The sequence below is a fragment of the Calonectris borealis genome, chromosome 3 (assembly GCF_964195595.1).
Source record: "Calonectris borealis chromosome 3, bCalBor7.hap1.2, whole genome shotgun sequence".
NCBI classification, from domain to species: domain Eukaryota; kingdom Metazoa; phylum Chordata; class Aves; order Procellariiformes; family Procellariidae; genus Calonectris; species Calonectris borealis.
This window is the reverse complement of record NC_134314.1, coordinates 49,945,467-49,961,228: the sequence shown is the minus strand read 5'-3', so window position 1 is coordinate 49,961,228 and position 15,762 is coordinate 49,945,467. Positions and strand designations below refer to the sequence as shown.

Sequence of the window (15,762 nt, the reverse complement as noted above, 5' to 3'; positions counted from 1 at the left end):
ACATACAATTTCTAATCCTGTTGCCAACTACTGATGATTCCCTCCCATTGATGAAGAAGTAACACTGTGTAATTTTATAGAACAACTTGTCTCATTATGCAGACACAGACTGACACACACACACACTCTATTGTTTTGTTTTACATTATTAGTTTAGCACAACAAAAAGGCAGAGGTACTAATTTTAAACACTAGCAAATCTGAAGCTGAATTTGAAACATTGAACTATTTTGTATTGGTCAAAAGATATCCATTTATCATTGAAGAAATCAAAGCATTCTGGTTAAACTTTGATGCAAAGGCTGTTGCAACATTAATTGCAGACAATGAAATAAGAGCAGTCTGTGGTTTGCTATTGTTTTCAGAGCTGTCTGAAGCAAATTAAATGCTTAGCATTTAAGCCGTCCAACAGCTAAAAGAGTAAAACTGCAAGTAACTTCTAGGCTAAAGAAAGCCATTCAGCACAAAACCAGCACAATTTAAATCAATTTTTGTACTTTCAACTCTTCATTATAAAAGCTCTAGTGCCAGAAGACTCAACACCAATAAGATTATAAATGAATGGAGATCAAAGAAAAGAAATTGTTTAGCTCACTCCCATATTTCATAGTGACCCTTCACAACTCTTTCCTCCTTAACTGTTCCATGGGTCTGCTACTGAGCAAACCCAGCACCCTCTACTCCATCAATAACGCCGGCCTCAGCTCACTATTCCTCCAGCTTGGCCATGGCCACCTTTGTTCTCTCTTGCACATGTATGTGCAATTTCTTCTGCGAAACCCATCCCTTCATCCAAATCCCCAAGCCTAGCTGCTAGTTAGAGGAGTGTTCAGGCTAATTTCTATCCATTCCCTACAAATTCAGCATTCAAAAAAGAAGGAAACAATTTACGCTGTAGTAACAGCCTGTGAACCATATGATGACATGTGAGTTCTCCTACATTGCCTTTTCTTGTTTGCTGCATGAAATAGAAGACAGTTATTGTATACTACTTCTTCAGCCTACTCAATCCAATGCCTAGACTCACCACTAAATCCACCTAAATCCTGAACACAATATAGAAGTACTGACTTTGGGGCTAATTACCTTGCAACTGCTGTATGAAATGGTGTGGTTTAATGGGTCTCAAGGAAATGCACAGGATTCTGGAGCACAAGAAAAAAGCCAAAGTTGTTTTCCAGAGGAGCCTTATTCTAGGTGCCCAATTTGAAATATTAGAGCCCACAGAACACTTACTATTTTATAGCATCCGATACATTTAGGACAAAGCTCAAACTGAGCAACTGTTACAGCTGGGAGCATTTGTGGTTCTGCAAAACAAACTCCAGATGTGTCACGTTTGTCACCTGGTAAACAAGGAACACACAATAAGCAGACTACTGCAAAAAGTCCCATTTCAGATCAACCCTCCCAGATCCGCTGGAATCACCTCAGTCTTTGCAGGGCTGCAAAGCAGGAGCTTAGCTCCCACTTACACTTCAGCTCCTTGTACATTAGCTCTTGACTTGCAGCAATCTTTCAAAATGGAGGAAACTTTGATTCAACCCCTCTTTGTGCCTGAGGGGAATCAGGATCCTCTGCACTCCCTGAAGAGTGCCTGAACTACCAGCTTTGAGGTGATCATTTGGAGACTGGAAAAACTCTGTGCTTCTCGTATCGACACCATTTTCAATGGTCTGTCCTCCCCTCCCCAAGCCCTTCTCTTCCCTCTCCTTCCTGATCTCCTGGGGGTCTGTGTTTCCATATTCCTGCTCCTTCCTAATCTTCTCCCTACCCGTTGCCCTTGAAATATCTTCCTGTCACCCTGCCTGAGGGATCACGGACATCACAGGAGCATTTCTATTTGAGCTCCACTGTCTCGTCTCTGAACAGTTTCCCACAAGCAGAAAAAAGCAACTGCAAAGTCCCACTCAGTCCTGCTACTTCTGGATGGAGGATGCCACATCACTGTGCAGGGGTGGCTTGGACCGGTACTTTTTTCCCCAAATAAACCTACCTTTCCTGATGTAAATACGCCCTTAAACCCATGATTTCCTTCAGTACATAGCCTATGTCTTAACACCTGCTTGAGAAGTGCTGTAGCACACTGTAGGTGCACTTGGGGGGGTCGGGGGTGTGCACAGTGGGAATAGCAGTAGCGTGCCTGTACCACCACTACAGAGATGACTACCTCCGTGACACATTCCTCTTATATAATGAACTGCTGAGCTTCTTGACAAAATAAGATATTGAAGTAAATTCACATTTTTAAAATGATTCATATTTACGTAGGTTTGATCTTTAAGTGTCAAGGACAGAAACATGAAGCCACAGCTAATAAAAGAAACAGCTGTAGCAGTTTGGATTTATATTACTGCACAGACTTTATTAATTTGACGTTAAAGGGCTCCAGAACTTTTATTCCTTCTGAGGAGCTTGAGATTCATCAACAACAGTAAATCAAAGGCAACGTTTTGGGAATATCTGATTTAGCAGCTATGCTATAATTCAGTTTTCTCCAGCTTTCAAGTTCTTGGTATCTTTTTCAACAGGCCAAGATATATGGCAAATTTTTCCATCATCTGTAATCACCATGATAATCTTTCCTTATTGTTATATATTTATTACATACTTTGAGTACATTTGCTAGGTGATGCTGGAGGGCAATACATCAAGAAAAGCAAGGAAATGCAACTGTTTTCCTAAAATAAAAGGGATTTGGTGTGTAAGTATTTACACTGAACTTTTCTGTAATAAAATATAGCACGGACCGCCTGCATCTTTTTAAAAGACAATTTGTTCTGTAAGCAGTTCTGTTCCCAGTTCATCGATAGATGTAGCATGTCACATGAGCAAAAATCAGCAGAGTCTGTAGTCATGGTCAACATCAGCTTAAAAAGAAATTTCCACTATTGGGGAAATCTTTTCAAATAATGCCCTCTTCTCTAGTACTTTCAAAGCACAGGCATAAGTATTTACTGATTTGGGCCCTGAAAATGTATGCACTTTTTTTGTTTATTCTTGTCTACTTGGAAATAGTATATTCGCATAGTAGTAAGAAATTAAACAGCAAGAGAGAAATTTGAATTAAGGAAGATACCAGTTATATTAGGAAGATTCTTAGAACCAGAAACAATGTTTCATAAATTATTTACTAAAATACTTTTAACATACACTCTACTGAAGTTATGTGTACTCTTTGTTAAATTGTGCAAAGTTCGCCATTTTTTCTTGCTTACCTTCAGGTATGGGTAAGACTCCAGCGTGATCATTAGGCATATCAGTACACCATAGCAAAGGCCTGAATGTATGTTGGTACTTTACTGTAAATGAGAGAGAGCTCATCCCTTGATGAAAGCGGGTGAAATACTCAGAAAACACAAGGCCTGAGAAGACATCTGATTAAAGAAAAATATTCTGCATTCCGAAAACAGTATATATACTTAAAGAGACCCATCTGCTGTGCAGGGACAGCTTTACTCTACATGAGGCTGCATAAAAACGACACCTTCCTACTCACTTCATCTGTTCCTTGCACATTTTCAGAATTGTATCTACTTACTTTAGCATCAAATTTGAATTTCTTATTATAAACACTATGAAAAATTTGGGGCCTATCCCTTTTTAACTGTATACTCATACAAACAGATACCAAAGACAATTTTATTCAGACTTTACTCTGTTCTTAATATAAGCTTGCAGTGAAGAAAATCAGGCTTAGTGATATCGCTGCCACCAGGTTCCCAGCTCCTGTTTTAGTGCAGAAATTTGTATTCACTTAAAGTATGTGAATAGCCCTATCAGAAGGCACATCTGATGGAAAGAAAGCACGTATTTTCATGTGTTTTGTTGATTACTGCACCTAACTGTGAAGCCCAATTCCCAGACGCACCTGAGTGAGCTGAAATACTGCATGTTCATGCAGGTACACCAGCAACGTGGTATCTGAAATGAGCCCTTACTTTCAAGTTGCTTTGTGATGACTTTCGTAGTTAAAAGCATGTGAAACGAGCAAACGGCCCTTCAATGGAACGAGGAAATGCCTGTATCACCACCCAGCATAGCTCTAACTGATCTTGGTCTCAGAAGCAGTGCAGCTGCTAAGGCACCAAATTAAGCTTTGTAGCCTGCATCTAACTATGGGAACTTGGCTTTGCCAATTAAATAATGTTCTCTACGTTTGAAATTTGGAATGGGATTTCCTACATGTCTTCTGAAAGACAAAACCTTATTCTAATATTACACATGTTGTTATGCACAACTGTAACTATTCCTACACCTAGCTCCAACATTCGAGTATTGATCTTTCAGCTCTGCATCCTGGCTCCTGACTGTTTGAGCTATGGAAGTAGGCAGGAAGGGAAAGCCATTATCTTTTGAGGAAGGCAACTCCCGATGCTGTGTGCTGGATCTAGGGGTTGAAGTTAAGCTAGTAATGGCTTGCTGTCTCCTGAGAGGCGAGGCTTTCCTGCTTGTGCTCTCACTCTGGGGCACTTAATCTACCATAGCTCTACACCCGGCATTTCCAGAAGACTGAAGTTTAGCTACGCTCTAGGCTGGAGATGAAATCATTCCAAATAGTGTATGGTCCATAGATACTGGGCGCTATAACAACAGTCAGTGCCAGTTGTTTCGTCTTTCCTCCCTTAAGCCACCTTCCATTCATCTTTTGGTGAAGAAAATACCCGGTCTTGGAGATCTGATTCTGTTCTCATCAGGCTGGATGGACCGAGTCCTGGAAGCATGCCATGTGTTTGGTATGCAGGAAGGCTGTGGCTGCTGAGCTCCCTTAAACACAGATGGATGATGTAGAGATTTTAACAAGGGCTATCTAATGAATATATGCAGTAACACTTTTCAGAGGCTTCTAACTTAGAGTTGGATGGGTCTGCACAAAGACAAGGAAAGATTAATGCCCTGCCCTAGAGATCCATCTCCAAGCCAGCTTTCAAGCCTCCGATCCACAGCACCAAGTGGCAGCTATTTTTAAAAGTTACCTCTTTTTTAACCCTATTAATAAAGCCCTCTGGTTTTATCCCACTCTTGGAAAAACCTGCACTGTTGTTAAACCTTCCAAAAAGCTGTCAGCCTGAAAAAAAGAGCAAATATGGAAAACTTTGTCCCTCATGATTGCAGTCCAGCAAGGATATAACCTTTAACCTTCTTAAAGTACTGGAGTAGTGCAAAGCTGTCAGGCTTTTTTTCTGCTCCTCTTACAAGCAGTTCATACTAGTTTAGTGGCTTATTATGGCACAGTCAGTAAATATCAATAATAAGATCATATAAAAAAAGCACATCTCAGACTGGTGTTTATCCCCCTTTCTAACCCATTGTCTAAGTGTGCAAATTATTAACTATATAAAACTCTGCACAAATAATCTCAAATTTTGCTTAAGGATCCAAGGGGAAGTTGCGTCCAGCAGCTCAGGTACTTAAGACATCATCTAACTGTCTTTTGCAGATTAGGTCTTAACAATGAAGAAATGCCTAAACCACTAATTGCCAGAGATAGAAAGCTATACCTCCCCATTTCTTACAATCCCTCCTTAAATCCATGCTCCTGTTGGAAAGAGGAGAGTAGGCCAGAGAGATCTTATTTCATATGGCAGTTTTCGTCTAAGAGAATAAAAACTACGGTGGTCTTTGCAGTCCATAAGCCTAAGAGGGGTCTCAAACATCACTGGAAAGAGGAACTAAACACCCAACAGAATCACTGTGAAGCACGGAAAAAGCAAACAGCCAAGAAAATGCTCTACGCTTGAAAAATGGGAAAAGCAAGAATGAAAACTGGAAAGAAAGAAATTCTTACCATCTAAAACCAGGTGAAAGAGAGTCAGGGAGGAGGAGGAGGTGTTCACGTTTTTATTTCTGAAACACCACCCTCGAGTAAGGTCCTTTTGCAAGGCTGTATTTTTAAGAAATCTGTGTAAAAGCCATGCAACTTCTGCATTACTTCTGTGCCAGCTTCCTCTTTAGAAAATGGCAGAACTGTGAACCCGATCTACCTCAGAGAGGAGCAGGAAAATTCAACCCTTTGACAGTGACATGCTGACACCATTTTGTGCCAAAGGCTACAACTCCCTGAACTTTTCATCCGTTTCTCTGGATGGCTGGGCGCTCTTGCTTCGCCTGCCCCGGGTTTCACCCTGGTGCTGTTCAGGACCTGCCCCAAGCAGGTCCCCAGGGCTGGCCGAGGGCAGGAGCGGACATGCCCCCTGCGTTGTAGCTGTGTGCGGTGACCACCCTCTTGGCCTTGCCTCCCAGCTCTTGGGCAAAGGGACTCTGAGGGGCTTTCTCCATCCGCCTCGGCCCCACCTGTCTGTTAAGCACGGTTTTTATGAGCTTCTCCCATTTCGGTACTAGTTCAGGGCTCTCCTTCCCAACTTGTACCACTCCCATTATTCACATCTCCTTCACAAAAATCTGCTTGGCTCGAGCCGTAGGAAGCTTTTCTATGAAAATTAAATTATACACTTGAGCATGATTCAGTCAGTAGCAATGGAATTGATATCATCTCAAGTTTGAAGTGACTCTGTATCATGTAACTTTGCTGTCCTAAACTAGCTCTCCTAGTCCTATTAACTTCAATCCAAATGTCTCCACCATGCCGTCATCTCTGCCTGCATCACGCTGGTTTAGCGGCTGTTTGTGCAGATCACGAGCTTTTAAAGAAAACTTTGAAGATGTTCTTATTATAGTCTGACTTCAGATCATCCGCAGAATGTCTTCAGATATTAAATCCGTTTTCTGTCTGACTCAGACACAAACTAATTTTAAGTGACAGTTCATCAGGGAAGTATTATATTATTTAATTACAGCCCCCCTTCCCTAAGTGGCTGTATTTCCACCCAATTTGTGGTTTAGAAGTATGTTTTTCTTTATTTGAAAATTATGCTTTTGGTCATGTCCAAGAGTTACTGGCAAACACCACTTATTACATCTTAACACAAAACCACTTCTTTTCTAGTTGTCTCTCCTTCATAGATGTCGACGTTGGAAAAAGGTTTTTGAAGTGTTACAGTGATGCTGCAGTGCTCATTACTATTTAGCCAACTGAGCTACAAATACACAGCTATTTCACTAGCCGTATTCCCAGAACATAATTCAGTATCACCATTTATCCAGTGGCAATGCTTTGTTAAGCTCCCTCATTTCCAGCAGCTCCCAACTCCCTCCCTCAGTTTACTTGCAGGCCTGCGCTGTAAACCAAGTCAGTGAAATGTTTATGTCAAACCCAAAATCTCACAACATACTGCTTACGTATTACATGTTTAAATCCAAACCACTTACTGATATAGGTCACCTGTGCTAGAAGGCTTCCCTGCCACAAATGTGATGTTAGTGGAGGGTAGCATAGGACTGAAATGTCATAAATTAGAATTGGGAGATGGAGCTATATCCTTAATTATTTCTTCCTTGTCCCTTCCTTCTTGCTTTATTTTATCGCTTCCATTTTGGTGTAAATACTTCAAAACCAAAAAAAGAAGAAAAAAGTTGTCATCATCCTCGTCTCCCTGAAATGTTCCACGTGAAGCAAGTGCCAAGCTGAGCAGATACAGCGCTACAGACACCCTGCTGAAAACGTATCCAACTTTAAGCTCCTACTAGGAATATTTGCAGATATTGGATAATACCTCTAGGTCCCAAAGATAACTCCAGCTTCTAGTCCTGTGAGCATCACGCATCTTTGTTAATATTGTGCCAAAGGTCTGTGAATTAGATTTATTTAAACATACACTGCACTAAAGAATATTTTCCCAGCTATATAAATTTATAAAAATAAACTTAAATAAATAATTACAACTGATAAAATGGTCCTTTACCTGGTTTCATTTTAGGTCACATACAAACACTGGGAGTGTTTGTTTAAAAAAACAAAAAAAAGCGTGTAATTTTTTTTCCTTCCTCCCTTTTCCCTCCTCCAAACCTTATTCTGAGATGGTGGGCTAAGTTCTGATTTCATTTATTCTACTCTAAACCAAGATTTCACAGACTTGTCTACAAGTTACTGAGCAGGTGATTAAGGTGTGAATTCAGACTACTTTATCTTTTCTGCATCAGCTCCCCACGGTCATTCCTAGAGAGCAGCATAGAATGCTTTTCTGTCAGCTCACTGTCAAAGTTGAGCAAAACACACTGTGTTTGGCATGTGTTAAGAGCTTCTACGAAGGGAGCCGCAACCTGCCGTAGTGTCACGCGTTGTAAATTCATCCCCTGGCTTACTTAAGTAGAGAGCAGGCCCAAGAGCTGCCACTGTGCATCTCTGCCATAATACACCACTTCTGAACCCAGCACTTGTCAGATGCAAATCCCAGCCGAGTTTCGTTTAGAAATTCCCCTTCTGCCCAGATTACTCTACACACTGTGAAAAAATACATACATAAGACACATGGACATTACAATAACTTAAAGTAAGGTCTGGGAGCTTAAAGCCTGCAGGCTGCTTATAGCCGCAGCTTCATTTCACATGGACCACAAAAGACATTCCCTTCCTCGTACTGGCATGTGCTAGCATGCTGGCTGGGAAAGATGCTGAAGTGGCCAATATCACCAACAGCAATTACAAAGCCTTCCCACCCACGTTATAAAATTAATGTGGCCCACGGTAATGCTGAAGGGGAAATATTATCATAGCAGGGTCCCCACAGCAACAATGATCTGCAAATTACAGAGACTCTGAGTCTATTGTGGAAGCACCACAAAATCTACCAAAAAGCACCAATATTTGGTAACCTCAGTGTCATGACTTTTTTTTTTCCCCTCTCAGCACATCTTGCTGCTTTTCACTTTCTTTATCCCACCTTTGCTATCTCTAACTCTTCCTGTCATTCTTCCCTTCTGCATTACATCCCACCTACACCATTAACAGAGTCATAGGATCCATTCAAATGCGATCCATTTAAAAAGATGCAGTGAGGCTGGGCCCTCACACTGTTACACTGATAACATAGAAAAGAGATGAACACAAGAATGTGGAATTAGCTTTCACGAATGGAGGCAGTTCTCACAGTACAACAGCAATCTTCAAGAAATTTTCCACTACATGTTGGAGACTTTTTATTGGCTAGGCCAATAAAAACTAATTCAATCAAATAAAAAAACTTAAATCAAAACTAATTTTCCTTCAAGCAAAGACACTGCTCCTCACTGAGTGATGATGTCAGTGCTACTTCAGACATTTCAAATTTTAGACTTTTTTGGTGTCTTACAACTTAAGCATAAGAATTTTGAGACAGAAGTGGGTAGATGTTTTTGCCCATGTTTTCATATTCAAATTAATTCAATTTAATTTTGAATTTTTCCTTCTTTAAAGGCAAGTGAACATGAAAGAGTACATTGTCTCATGGATCACCCCTCTGCACTGTTTTTTAGGGTATATCTGTTCCAATTTTTTCTATGCTTTAGCTATGAAAAAATATAATTTCAAGTAGGATTAATCTCACCTAACTTTAGAGACTTGTAAGGGAAGTATCTACAGCATTGGAGGTAGGCTCCCTTTGTAGTCCCTGAAGAGAAACAGCCACAAGGCAAGATTCATCCCCAGTATTTTAGATGCTTTCCTAAGATGAGATGAATTGCACTCTTAAAGTACTGCTTCCTCTGCATTGACTATACTGTGCACTATAGATATCTACAGTTGTTCAAATCCCTGTCTCCTTCAATATGTAGTTTTTCCTGGTCTACTTACAATCTGTCCATTTAAATTTCAAGGTTTTTGAAGCATGGACTGTCTTCCTTCATACACATGTGCAACAAATAGGACTGCAGTATCGTGACTGTGGCCTTTTATTTGCTGCCACAGTATGAAACATCAATAACAATGGTAATGCTGATACCCTAAAAGTATTCGTAATTACAGTCCATGGAAAACCAATGGTTTAAATAAGAACTATATTGGAAACCTAGCTCAAAAAAAAAAAAAAAAAAAAAGAAGAAGAAAGAAGAAAAAAAAAAGATTTTTCATAGCCATTGCATGCAACACAACTCTGAAAGGCCAGATATGGTGAGCAATCAAAAAGAAAGCTTTGTCCGGCTTACAAAGTCTCTCCTTGTTGTGGTTATGGACTCTGATCAGTTACAGCAGCAATAAATTTTGTTCATGGCCTTTAGCCTTTACAAAGAAGGTGAAAGAGGGACAACTATCATGTTGTCTCCAGTCCTTAATTAAAAGAAAAAAAAAAGAAAAAAAGAGGGAAAAAAAAAAGAAGTCTTTTAACAGAGGTGGGGACAAGTGGAGTTCATCCGTAGCCAGCAAAGGCTTCTGATCCCCCATTTCTTGAGGCTGGGCTACACTGGCTTTCCAGGTGACCTCCTCTTTCCCAAGCTACTCTTTGCTTCAGAATTTGCAATGAAAGAGAGCCACCTCTCAGTCATGCCATTCATCAAATACTGCAGGCAAAACTTGGCTGTTTGGATGTTCTTACTAGGATCCTTCACAAACTGTATATTCCCCTTGCTCTCAGTCATTACAGCTTCTGGGCTGGGCAATACCATGAGGAAAAAAGGGAGATTCACCTAAATACAAAGCTTTTGGGCAGGAAGGGTGCCCTTGGGGAACTAGGTGCAGGTGGCTTCATAATGAAGAGGATTACAAAATTTCTTCAAGCCATCAGAGGCAGAAAGTAAAGTACAACAGTGCAAATCAGACTGGTGCACTTGTGTATAAAGAAGTGCAGCTCTCGAGACTAACCTGGAATTTGTAAAATATTATTACAACAGTTCTTCAGACCACCAGGCATTAAAACTTTTGGAAATACCTGATACTCTGTTCACTAAGTAAAAATGTAATTAATCAAATTATGTACATCTCAACCTTGACTGCACCACCTACACTTTCTTCTGTATAAAACTACTGATGCACAGTTTAAAACCCCACTGCACACAATAGTGTTTTTAGCATGCACAATTCTCACCTAAACATGACGTTATTTCACCTGTATTCAGACTGAGTCTAATAGCAATATTTTCAAAATAATATTACATTCCTTTGCAGGCTCCCTCTAATTCAATAAAACCTTCTCAAGTAAAACCAATCAAGTGGGTGATTTATGTAGTTGTACAGATACAGCTTAATAAGTTTAATCAAACTACGAGGCTACATGTAAAAGCCAAATTTACATAGAAGGGTTTCCCTTCACAAATGAATAAATGCTGTAAACATAATTTCAAGAAAAACTTGCGAAGAAAAAAAAAAGGGGAGGAATAGCAAAGTAAGGTAATTACCTATCTCCCTTTGGTTTTCTTTTTTGTACTGTCTTCCCTTTGGGTCGTCTTTCACTTCCTAAACAGGGGCTCCCACCAGGGCCTGTTACCCGTATTGACTCAAGGCCTTTGGAAGATTTCTTAAAAGTAAATTCCACTGGTTCTCCTTCTTTTAGGCTTCTAAATCCTTCCATGTAAAGCTTGCTCTGTAAATAGGAAAAATACTCTCGGTTACCATTGCCTTAAAAACAATATTTACATTCATAATCAACAGGACAAATTATCCTATCTATTATCCTAGAATACATACAGGTTTAATAACAGTTTCCTCTGTGTGAGCAGACGATACTACGAATTATAGTTCTGGATACACTGAAAATACTATTCAACACTAAACAAGTGACAAGAACCTATTTTCAGTATCAACAAAACTGAAATAACATTTTCGTTTTCTGTGATGAATGCTATAGATGTAAGAAGCAGAGAAAATGCTGTATTCTTAAAACCCCTGTCTAACAGGCATCGGGAACTGAAAAAGCTTTTTTAACAAAATGGAAAGAAAGCAAATGTTCACTTCAGAGCTAATTTGTTTATTATCAAAATTATCATATTCCTTCTATCTGGGACATGGCTCTGCTGCTCTAAAAATGAATCAATGATACAACGCGCACAAAAGGCAGGAGGAAGGCACTCTGAACAAAGTCCACTGAAACTGGCAATTCAAACATCCCTAGTGAGCTGCTAAATTTCTGTTCACTACTCCAAAAATCTTATGTAGTTAGCATGATTTAGGTATGGATTTGTATTTTCATTCACAGAAAAGGAAATTATCATCATCAGGACAAGTGAAATAAATACTGATAAATCTTTTGCTATTACACTGCAGCAGCAAAATCTTGAACAAACTGAGGTCAACAAGAGCTCACCATTGATTTTGATGCAATGAAAATTTTCATCTCAATTCCTAAAAAATTATGTACAATAGTAAGTCTACATCCCAGGACAAATCTGATGAATCAAACTTTTAAATAAAATGATCAAGTTAAGTGAGACAATTTTTGGGGGGGATAAAGATACAATGATAGACACTGGTTGCACTAAACGTTCATTTTAGAAGTTTCACATTGCATGAATGAGAGCAGTTGGACTCACAGAGATTACAAAATCCGCCAATTTCCAAACACTTCTGGTTTTTGCAAGGAGAGTTATGAAACATGGTTTCTTCCTTTGCTCATGAACTTTTCATAGCAAAGAGAAAAATGTATCCTGACTGATTCTTACTCTGTGCTCCAGCATTCACTTGGCCGAACCATGGAGTCAAGAAGGGAATCTTCACTGCAGGTATCATCCCACTCAGTCACATCTCAAAAAGAGCCGAGCGGTGCTCGACTGTGTAAGTCACATCTACTACCCCACAAGTGCAACTTGAGAATGTGTTCCAATCAGATGGCAATCCCTGACACGGTCTCCTTGTGTTCATGTTATGGGTATGGGAGGTCTGCACCACCAAGACACTATTTTAGCAGAGCACAAGAACTGACAGCTACAGTGTTCATAGTTCATACACAAAGAAGAAGCTGGTCTCTTCACAAGGATGCACGGAGAAGAGGACAGGAGGCAACAGGCCCGAGCTGCTTCAGGGGAAACTCCATCCAGACATGAGAAGTTGCTCACTATGAGAAGAATTAAACAGAGAAGCCCAGAGAAGTACTATAGTTCCCTTTGCTGGAAATAGCTAAGACTCAGCTTAACAGGGCACTGAATAACCTAATCCAAGGCCCTGCTTTCAGCAAAAGATTGGATCAGACGATCTCAAGAGGTCCCTTCCAACCTAGACTTTTCTGTGATTCAGCTATCTTAATCCGGAGCCGAATCACACCCTGTAAGACTGGGAAATAGGATTCCAGTTCCTGCTTCTGCAGCGGAGTTACCTCGGGAAACCTGTGTCACTTAACGTCTCCCTGTCTTTCTAAAGAGGGACACCACTGCAAAGTCTATTTCCCACAGCACTAATAAACTAAGTGAAAAAGTATAAAATAATTGGGAATATTTATTTTAATGAAACCATGTGAAAGCACACGCACCTTTGCTTCCAAAAACCTCAAGTACCAGACCAGCTGAGTTCTCACAGTCTACCCAGCAGCAACAAGACACTACCAATGCTAGTCTGACAGAGGGACTCAGCCAAAAGTAAGCAAGAACACAGCTCCAATGGTTAGGACGAAGGCTGTTTTTGCTTATCCAGTTGTGCAGCTCTCGTACATGTGGCTTTTCCACCAAATGTTGTAACAGTGTGAAGCATGAGACAAATAGTTGACTTTCTAGATGAGAGGTTGAGCACTATATAAAAAGGGGGGCATGGTATGAGGACACACATGAAAGAAGAAATATATAATATCTGTTCCCTGAATCATATTCTTGGCTCTTTTTTGAAATGAAAATGTAAGTATGAAAAAGGAAATACCCACATGTTCTCACTAATACAACTGGAAGACAGTAATTGTACATAAACCAATGAAACAAACCACTCAGGAAGGCAATTTTATTTCAAGCAAGCCCTCCACTTTGAAATGCCTGTGTGTAAGGGGATCTTTGTCACAATGAAGAAACATCCAAGTTCTGAATATGCCCAAAGATGACACCACCACTCATCAACTGAAACAACAGATTCTGCCTGTAGCGTGAATCCACCCCTAGGTCCATCCACACCTCTTCGGTCTTCAGCAGCCACCAGGAAAAATCTTGTTAAAAGGAAAGATCTGAACAACATGTATTTTGTCCCAAACTGAAACATTTAGTTAAATGTTCCAAAACTAGACCATCATGACAACACAGGTGGGTGCTAATCACAAGGGGAGCCTCAAGCAGATACACATAAGCCCTTACTTCTCAGCAATACTGAACACAGCATGGATGCTTTTGTCTTTTTGTTTAATTACAACTTAATGAAGATATAGTTAAGTCTCAGCAAGACTTGTGTTTTTCCTCTCTGAATTTCACTGTTATAAAACAAACGCCAAAAGGTTGACATCTCATACGCACATAACATTATGTCTTCTACTTTACTTCAAAAGAAAGAAGTACTTATTTAAAACACAACCTAAAACAGGGCATTATTAGTGCTCTAAAATGTTTTTCTCATGTCACTTTTAGCAACAGAACTTTTATTTCCAAACAAAGCACTACACTTACAAAAGGGATTTTAAAATATATCTGAAAGTCAAAGTAATGGAACAATTACGCTTTCATAAATCACATACTATGCAAGTGTACATTTTTTTTGCATGTTTGTTTTTTCAAGCACTTTTAACAACAGAAAATATTGAAAAAAACACTCCAAATGACTTGCACAGTACTCTCCTTGAATACACCTCAAGAGCTTTTCAATGTTATAGATGGATTTGGTGCTGTCTGACTTATTGTGTAAATGTATACTACCACGCTGTCAGCCAGCTCATGGTGAGATTCTGAGAGTGCAATAACAATTCAAAGCCATAGTGAAAAAATGGCATTTGGAAACCAGCAAAACAAATCTAAAACCTGAATCCCTCTTAACTTGTCTGAAGAGTTGGATAAAAAATGCCTGTAAAGTTGATAATTTAATGTTGAGAGACCTAGCTCAGTATTTTCCTCACATTACTTAAACAAATAAAACCCACACAATTAAAAGCAGCCAGTTTCAAGTCAGTGAACCATTTCTCGAGCCCTGAATGGAGTATATGGGCACACCGCCAATGAACAAAGGGAAAAACTTAGAAGCAACATGCTTTTCCTCCTTTCTCTCTCTTTCAGCTGTCAGAGACTTTGCTGTTATTTTTACCTACAGTCAATAGAGTGATTTCAGACTAGAGCTTTTTTTCTTTTTCTTTTTTAACTTGACAGTGCCATTTTTTTTTTTATAGGTATCCTATTATTTCTTGGTATTTTAGCCTATAATGTAGTGTCTCACACACCTATGTCACAAGCAATGGCTTGGTCCAAAATGCTGGCAATTTCATAAGAGTATTAGCAACAACAAAAAAAAAGAGTGGAAAAATCCATGATCACAAGTTCTTGGAAAGCATTTCCTACTACAAAACAAAAGCTAAAACATAACAAATATAAACTGTATGAGCAAGATGGTCCCAAAGAAAAGTACCATTTCCTGGGCAGTGTCAGGGAGTGCTTACAAGTCTCACTGGGCTCTACAAAAGAAAGGAAGTTTGGAATTAAGGCTCATTACAGGGGTCCAATCGCCTCCGATACGTGTGCATTACTTTTATTAACGTATGGGGAGAGAAGGAAGAACAAGGGCCCAGTAAGCGCCTCTTCACAACTTCTTTGCCATTTCTAGTCAGGGTTGTGAACAAGTGCTGTCACAGACATCAAATTCTTTAGCGGGGGAAAAAAAGTTATTCGGTGGCATTCTACTTAGATCGTTTTATTTTCTGTATCTCTCATTTCTGCCCCTTTTTATCTAGTGATTGATTGATTGCTCGATACAATGACCAGATGCCACCAGTATGCCGGGTTTACCGAAGTAAGAAAATGGTTTTCCCTCCAAAATTATCTGCAATTAAATCCAGACATGAAGGAAAGCAT

The 15,762-nt window shown here is 39.7% G+C and overlaps 1 protein-coding gene across 1 annotated transcript in view; it reads right to left on the bottom strand.

Moving 5' to 3' along the window:
- LIN28B (lin-28 RNA binding posttranscriptional regulator B) overlaps positions 1–15,762 on the bottom strand; it is a 90,162-nt gene that overhangs the window by 28,341 nt on the left and 46,059 nt on the right. The window contains exon 3 of the mRNA XM_075148067.1: positions 11,203–11,387. Coding sequence (XP_075004168.1) covers positions 11,203–11,387 — 185 coding nt within the window. The remainder of the gene's footprint in view (positions 1–11,202; positions 11,388–15,762) is intronic.